The sequence below is a fragment of the Terrapene carolina genome, unplaced genomic scaffold (genome assembly GCF_002925995.2).
Source record: "Terrapene carolina triunguis isolate 2854851 unplaced genomic scaffold, T_m_triunguis-2.0 Scaffold374, whole genome shotgun sequence".
NCBI lineage: Eukaryota > Metazoa > Chordata > Testudines > Emydidae > Terrapene > Terrapene triunguis.
The window spans coordinates 17,871,265-17,879,259 of NW_020664725.1; the positions used below are offsets into that span (position 1 = coordinate 17,871,265).

The following is a 7,995-nucleotide window of genomic DNA, read 5'->3' on the forward strand; positions in this document are numbered from 1 at the left end:
GTTGTGGGGATGGACACTTCTTTCCTATTACTGCCCTGTAGAGGAGCTGATACCTCCTTTGTCTCCCCAATATACACCTGGAGGGCCTCCTGGAGGGGAACGCCCTGTATCCTACTCCCCCCCCCAGAAAGCATCTCTGTTTTGTGAGAACAATTTTACAGAGGAGCCCAGCTGTGCTTGACGCTCCCTGCTCCACCTTGGGGGAACTGGGTAGTGAATGTAGAGACTCATGTTATCCTTCTGAAGCGCAATGTCCCACAGCTGAGAGCAATTATGAGCCAAATCAGCTGAGAGGAAGAAAAAATGTGAATGATAGTTGGGAATACGTTAACAACACCTTACTAGATGCCTAGAAGCCCACAAGGAAGAACACCGTGTTGGTTAAAAAACGACCTTTAAACCAGGTCGGTTTTTTAACCAACATGGTGTTCTTCCTTGTGGGCTTTTAGGCACATATATAAAACAAATGGAAGAAAGGGGAAGTTAATAATAATGAATATAAATCAGAAGTTAAGAATTGTAGAAAATTAATAAGGGAAGCAAAAGGACATAACTCTGCTGGCCACAGATTTCTCCTTAAGGACAATAGGGTCTTTAAAAATATATTAGGAATAAAAAGAATCCTAACAATTGTATCAGTCCACTGCTAGATGGAAATGGTAAAATTATCAGTAATAATGCAGATAAGGCAGAAGTGTTCAATAAATATTTCTGTTCTGTATTTGGGGGAAAAACAGATGATTTAGTCTCCTCACATGGTGATAACACTCTTTCCATTCCAGTAATATCTCTGGAGAATGTTAAACAGAAGCTAGACATTTTTAAATAATCAGGTCCAGATAACTTGCATCCAGAAAATTTTAATAAATTGGCTGAGGAGCTCACTGAACTATTTATGTTTATTTCCAATAAGGCTTGGAGCACTGGGGAAGTTCCAGAAGACTAGGAGAAAGCTAATGTACCAATTTTAAAAAAAAGATTAAATGGGACAACCCAGATGATTGTAAGCCTGTCAACCTGACATCGATCCTGGGCAGGACAATGCAGTGGCTAATATGGGACTTGATTAATAAAGAATTAAAGAAGGATGTAATTAATGCAAATCAACATGGGTATATGGAAAATAGATCATGTCAAATCACTTTATCTTTTTTTGATGAGATTACAAATTTGGTTGATAAACGTAATAGTATTGACGAAATGGACTTCTGTAAGGCATTTAACTTGGTATTGCATGACATTTTGATTAAAAAAAAAAAGTAGAAAATATAAAATTAACACAGCACACAGTAAATGGATTAAAAACTGGCTAACTGATGGGTCTCAAAATGTAATTGTAAATGGGGAATCATCAACAGTGTGTGTTTCCGGTGGGGTCCTGCAGGGACCGGTTCTTGGCCCTACCCGGTTTAACACTTTTATCAGTGACCTGGAAGAAAACATAAAATCATCACTGATAAAGTTCGCAGATGACCTAAATATTGGGGGAGTGGTAAACAATGAAAAGGACAGGTCACTGATTCAGAGCAATCTGGATCGCTTGGTAAACTGGGTGCAAACAAACAAAATATACATTTTAATATGGCTAAATGTAAATGTATCCATCTAGGAGCAAAGAGTGCAGTCCATACTTACAGGATGGGGGACTCTAGCCTGGGAAGCAGTGACTCTGAAAAACACTTGGGAGTCATGGTGGATAATCAGCTGAACATGAGCTACTAGTGTGATGCTGTGGCCAAAAATGCTAATGAGATCTTGGCATGCATAAATAGGGGAATCTCAAGTAGGAGTAGAGATTATTTAACCTCTGTGTTTGGCACTGGTGCGACTGCTGCTGGAATCCTGTGTCCAGTTCTGGTGTCCACAATTCAAGGGGGATGTTGATAAATTGGAGAGGGGTCAGGGAAGAGCCATCAGAATGATTAAAGGACTAGAAAACATGCTTTATAGGGATAGACTCAAAGAGCACTATTTATTTAGCTTAACAAAGAGACGGTTAAGGGGTGACTCGATTGCGGTCTATAAATATGTACATGGGGAGCAAATATTTAATAATGGGCCCTTCAATCTACCAGAGAGAGGTAGGACAAGATCCAAGGGCTGGAATTTGAAGCTAGACAAATTCAGACTGGAAATAAGATGTCCATGTTTAACGGTGAGAGTAATTAAGCACTGGAACAATTTAGCAGGGGTTGTGGTGGATTCTCCATCACTGCTCTGGGAATTATTTGGGGCAAGTTCCCTGGCCTGTGTTATAAAGTCAGACTAGATGATCACAGTGGCCATTCCTGACCTTGGAATCTATGAACCTGTGATGGGGGAGCCATAGATGCCAGACAGCCTCTGGTACCATATGGGAATGGCCAGTGAGCAAACCCGGGGGTGGCGTAGGCCTGTGTGTGCTGCGTCTAGAGGTCTCTAATGCGGGTGCCTGGCTCTGGTGCAGGTCTCCTGGATACCCGTGTGGAGCTGCCCCTCCTGGCCATCATTGTTGGAGGAGCCTTGGCACTGGGGACTCTCGTCTGCCTCAACACCCTCATCATCTGTGTTGTCTGCAGGAAGGGGAAGAAGGCGTCAGGTGAGAGGGACGTGTCCTTGCACTGCTGGTGCCCTGGACACCAGGGCTTTTCTTTGGGCCTGGGAGTGCTCCTTCCCCCAACTGCTTGGGTTATGGGCCAGGGTGCCCCTGCCGCGCCCAGCTCTGTGTAAAGGCCAGGATGCCAACTTTGCCCCTAACGCTCTCTCTTCTTTGCCAGGGCTCTCTGGACCTACGCAACCGCCTCCGAGGTAACCCACCCCTGCCCCCCGCTGTGGGGTCTCTGTTCTGACAGTACTTGGTGGAGGGGTAAAAGTGCCTTATTTATCCCCCTCCCCCCCCCCCACCGACCACCCTGAGGCCCTCCCCCCCCCCCCCCCCCCCCCCGCACCTGTGCCTGCCTCTTTAACCCATTCACTGCTTTGGCATGTGCAGTTTTTGGGGAGGGTCTACTAGGAGCATGTGAGGATTGGCTCAGTTCCATGTGGTGGCTCCTGGGGCTGGGGTAAGTTTGGTGTTGTTGCAACGTGCCAGATTCACAGTACTGGAGATTGGAGTCCTCTATCCCCAGAGCAGGGCCAGCCCAGGCACCCATGCCCTGCCCCGCCTTGGAGAGACCCTGTGTATGGGCAAGAGGAGAGTCCTGTAGGGCCAGCTGGGGCTGACTGTAATTTGCGCCCTTGGGAGCTAGACTGACTCCTGCCAACTCACTTCACAGAGGGGCCCCAGCTGCTGTCTGGGGACAGTGTCCAGTCCCTGCCAGGCGGGCAGGGCTCCCTATCCAGACCTCCCCCCTCGAGCAGCGCTGGTTCCATGGGACACGGATGTAGGAGCAGGGGCTGAGGGCCAGCCCAGCCCGGAATGAGCCAAATCTACTGCCACATAGGCATGACCTGCGGCAGGGCCTCTGGGCAAGAGGCCTGCACTGCAGAATGTGCTGTGCCACTGGAGGGGGATCTTGCAGCCATTCAGCCTTCGTTCTTGTTGCAGCGATTCCAACAACCTGAAGCTGAACAGCGTGCGACTGCCACGAGAGAACATGTCCCTCCCATCCAACCTGCAGCTCAATGACCTCACACAAGAAGCCAAAGGTGTGTTCCTTACCAGAACCGGGCAGTTCAGAGGAATGTCTCTTCTGAGCTGGGCGCAGCTGCCCATAGCAGATGGGGTGGGATTTCCCATTGACCCAGTGTGAGCCTTTCCCCGGGACTCCTTTCCTGCATCTGTCTGGGGCAGCGGCTTCCCCTTTGATTGTAGGTCTGTACTTTGGGCTGGGTCCCTGCTGCATTTGGAGGGGGGGGCTGGAACTGGACCGGTATCCCCAGGTAGGGGAGTCCCAGCTCTGATGGGGGCAGTACAGACATGTGGACACAATGCGTGTGACTCCTCACTCCAAACACCTCCTTCCCGACAGCCAGCCGTTGGGACGCAGGAATCCAGACTGAGCGGAAGGACGATGCCCTATCAGAGCCAGAGAACAGCCTGGGCCTTGGTAATAGAGGTAGCAAGTCTGGGCAGCTCTCTAGGGGCCGGGAGTGGATCTGGGAAAGGTGGTTCCATCCTGTGATGGACTAGTGCAAATGGCTCACTACTGGGTGCAGTGTCAGCTCATCATTCTGGGATGTATTAGCAGAAGTGTTGTAAGCAAGACACCGGAAGTAATTCTTCCGCTCTGCTCCATGCTGATGAGGCCTCAACTGGAGTATTGTGTCCAGTTCTGGGCACCAGTTTCAGGCAAGATGTGGACAAATTGGAGAAAGTCCAGAGAAGAGCAACAAAAATGATTAAAGGTCTAGAAAACATGACCTATGAGGGAAGACTGAAAAAACTGGGTTTGTGAAGACTGAGAGGGGACATAAGTTTTCAAATACATAAAAGGTTGTTACAAGGAGGAGGGAGAAAAATTATTGTTGTTAACCTCAGAGGATAGGACAAGAAGCGATGGGCTTAAATTGCAGCAAGGGAGTTTTAGGTTGGACATTAGGAAAAACTTCCTAACTGTCAGGGTGGTTAAGCACTGGAATAAATTGCGCAGGGAGATTGTGGAATCTCCATCATTGGGGATTTTTAAGAACAGGTTGGACAAACACCTGTCAGGGATGGTCTAGCTAATACTTAGTCCTGAGTGCAGGTGACTGGACTAGATGACCTCTCGAGATCCCTTCCAGTTCTATGATTCTATAACGCAAGAACTAGGGGGGGTCACCAAATGAAATTAATAGGCAGCAGGTTTAAAACAAACTAAAGGAAGTATTTCTTTACACAACGCACAGTCAACCTGTAGAACTGTTTGCCAGAGGATGTTGTGAAGGCCAAGACTATAACAGGGTTCAAAAAAGAACTAGATAAATTCATGGAGGATAGGTCCATCAATGGCTATTAGCCAGGATGGGCAGGGAGGGTGTCCCTAGCCTCTGTTTGCCTGAAGCTGGGAATGGGCGATGGGATGGATCACTTGATGATTCCCTGTTCTGTTCATTCCCTCTGGGGCACCTGGCATTGGCCACTGTGGGAAGACAGGATACTGGGCTAGATGGACCCCGTTCCGTCTCCTCCACCTAGCGCGCCCTGCCCGTGCTCCTCCCACTTGCTGGTGATCAGCAGGCACTGGGGGAGAGGGAGGAGCTGATTGGCAGGGCTGCTGTGGGGTGCTGAGCACCCCCTATTTTTGTTCTAGGGGTCTCCAGCCCTGGAGCACCCACAGAGTGGGCGCCTGTGGGTCTGACCCAGCAGGGCTGGTCTTATGTTCTTAGTATTATTTAATTTACATGTTTAGACCTTTGCATAGATTGTCATTATTCAAACCTATGTAACTTAAATACTAAAATGGGCTGAAAGTGGAGGGGCTGGTAGGCAACTTGCATGATACGCTTTGAAATGGCTGAGTGTTGGGGCTTTAGCGAGCCTGGGAACAGTGTACCACCTGCATCCAGAAGCTTAATTGAGCTGCATTCCCTGACCCACAACCTAGGCTGACTGTGCAGCAGGGCCCTTGTAATGGGATTTCTTTTGTCCTCCAGGTTTCGTCCGGTTCCCAATGGTTGGGCACATTTACAAAGTGTCCAGCATGAGCAGTGATGAGATATGGCTGTGAATGTGTAGGCAGGACACTCCTGTGGGGGTCCAGGTTCTCCCTCAGTCTCCTGGGATGAGTCCACTGATCCATCGGCACTGCAGACCCATCCAGGAGCTGCTGTTCTCCCCAGGATCCCAGACTACAGCAGCCAGCTCAGAACAAGCTCTCTGTGTAACTACCACCAGAGCTCCAGGTGAGAAAAGTGCAACGTCACCAAGTTCCTGTGACTGCAGGTCTTCCACACCATCCTACCCCAAGCATCTCTGGGCTCTTCTGCTCTTGCACTTGAGTAGGTTAGCTAGTCTCACCTAAAACATCATGGAGTCTGATTTTTAAGAACTCTCCAGTGTGCTGGGGGGCAGGTGGAGCACCAAGAGTGGGAATGGCCTGTTCGCCTGTCCAGGAGCAAGAGAAATTCATACATGTAACAGCCACGGTCATTTCATCTCCACTCAGCCATGGGAGCACCCAGCTATGTCCATCTCTGAACGGATCAGGGCTGCGTACTGGAGCTCCTGCGAGGAGTCTGAAACTGCTGGGAGTGGAAGAGGGTGAGGTAATGTCAGCATCTTAGGGAAGCATGTGAGTAGGGGGGATTGGCAGGAAGCCTGGCTTGCCCAAACTCCAATCTCAGTCAGTCAAACATTCCTTCTCGGGCCTGGCCAAGTACCTAAGCCCAGTGGCTCCTGATCTGCTGCTTGGGGTGGTAGGAAACCCAGAAGATCAGGCTCTAGGTGTTCCAAGCTAGGCTTCAAAAATTAGGGACCACCTTAGAAAACGTGGCCTGTCCTGTGTGTGTTGAGGATCGTATCATACAGTGAGAGATGGAACAGACTTACCTCCCCATGGGGCTGGGAGGGGAGACGCACTCCAGGAACGGTATAGTGCTGAAACCCAAAATAGCAAGCACTGAGGCCATTATTTGTGAGCTGTTCTAGTTCTGTGTATTCACCCTGCTAGGGAAAAGTAAACCTCACCAGTTTGGGATGAGGGAACACCAAAAGAGTGCAAGTACCCCCTGGTGCTTCTCAGCCTCCAGTTAACGCCAGCCCTATCTTGGGAGAGCAGTGATGGGCTGCTTCTGGTTATCCCATAATCAACCTCTTTGTGAGAAAGAACATGGGGTAGTTTCTGCTTGGAGCCCACAGCTGTCTCCTGGAGAAGAACTAGAATAATAAAAGGAAGTTCATAATCTTTGAAAAGAACATTTAGGAGAGATGTATCCCTGCTCTGTCTTCAGTTACACTCATGCAATTCCCCTGTGGACAAGGGATAGGTATGGGTGTGCCTGAGGGTAGTTATCACTCTAATTCTTCACCCCTCTGAACCTAGACACTGCAGCGCACACAGGACATTTCTATGTGAAAAACCACTGCAGACCCTAACCATCCATTGCAATAACTGCTGTGTAATTCCTACAGTCCAGAGTTGCTGCAGCACCTGGGCATTAGGATGGCTTTGAGGTTTTTTAGCCTTTGCTTTGTTAGTGTCTTGCTTAGGCAACTATCTCTCTCCATCAATGTGCATCTGGAAAGAGCAATTCTTTCCTGGGAGACTCCCATTTTTGGTCCTTCTCTCATACCAAGAAGATGGAATAAGCACAAATAGAAGTGCTGGTGGAAATAAATACATCTGGCCATGCAGGCTGACCAGCCTCTGAGTAATACATTAAGCTATGCATCAAATTATCTAGCAGGTGTTAGCTCAGTTAGTTGTTTTAAGATGCTGCATTGTTAGCCGAGGCATGTTTTTATGTAACTTAGGCACTTTTAAGAATAAAATGCTATAATCAAAGTGTAATGCAGAGGTCTTTGTAAATTGACTAATGCTCTGCTGAGTTGAGTGCTGCTATGTCTCTGGCAGGAGTTGATGGGATGGAGGGACCTGCTTACCTTGTTGTAGCTGCTTTAATGAGGGAGCCTTAGGTGGTCCTCACCTCAAGGATCTCTTTCAGAGCACTGACTCAACAGTGTCTGGAAATTTCTTCCAACAGCAATAAACCAAATAATTGTCTGTAGTGGTGGCTGGTTATTTCTGGTGATCTGTCCTTTTCTCCCAAAATGCAGGACAATACTGGGCCACATTCTGCTGGAAGTTATCAGTGTAAACCAGGAGTAACTGTTGGATTTACACTAGGCTGAGACGGCTCAGAGCTAGTGCCCTCATCTCTACCCAGAGGCTGGTAAAGGGGACATTTCATGTGTTAACTGATACTACCTACAGGAAACCAGGGGGAAAACAGACTACACTCTGCCTTGATTTGAAGGCAGTACCACCCTCTCCTTCCTGTCAGTCTCCTTAGTTTTCTCCCTTGAGTGGCTGCTAATGGGCTCCTGATACAGAGCAAAGGTCCGTCCACAGCACCACCTTCTCCCCTTCAATT

General features: G+C 48.4%; 1 protein-coding gene across 3 annotated transcripts; it reads left to right on the forward strand.

Annotated features, from left to right (window-relative positions):
• Positions 1–2,239: 2,239 nt before the first annotated feature.
• Positions 2,240–7,625, forward strand: TMEM25 (transmembrane protein 25). Of its 3 annotated transcripts, none has more exons than XM_026657963.1 (5): positions 2,240–2,578; positions 2,757–2,787; positions 3,527–3,627; positions 3,951–4,037; positions 5,557–7,625. In XM_026657963.1, the coding sequence occupies exons 1-5, from the start codon at positions 2,422–2,424 to the stop codon at positions 5,628–5,630; spliced, it is 450 nt and encodes a 149-aa protein (XP_026513748.1). In that variant the 5' UTR covers positions 2,240–2,421; the 3' UTR covers positions 5,631–7,625. The 3 variants fall into 3 exon arrangements, with proteins under 3 accessions (XP_026513748.1, XP_026513749.1, XP_026513750.1); XM_026657964.1 differs by having other exon boundaries at positions 3,951–4,028; XM_026657965.1 differs by lacking the exon at positions 3,951–4,037.
• The last annotated feature ends 370 nt before the right edge of the window (positions 7,626–7,995 follow it).

Coding starts and splice junctions, on each gene's coding strand:
- TMEM25 (XM_026657963.1), top strand. CDS start 2,422: ATGCGGGTGCCTGGCTCTGGTGCAGGTCTCCTGGATACCCGTGTGGAG. Junction 2,579..2,756: donor GAAGGGGAAGAAGGCGTCAG/GTGAGAGGGACG, acceptor CTTCTTTGCCAG/GGCTCTCTGGACCTACGCAA. Junction 4,038..5,556: donor CCTGGGCCTTGGTAATAGAG/GTAGCAAGTCTG, acceptor TTTGTCCTCCAG/GTTTCGTCCGGTTCCCAATG.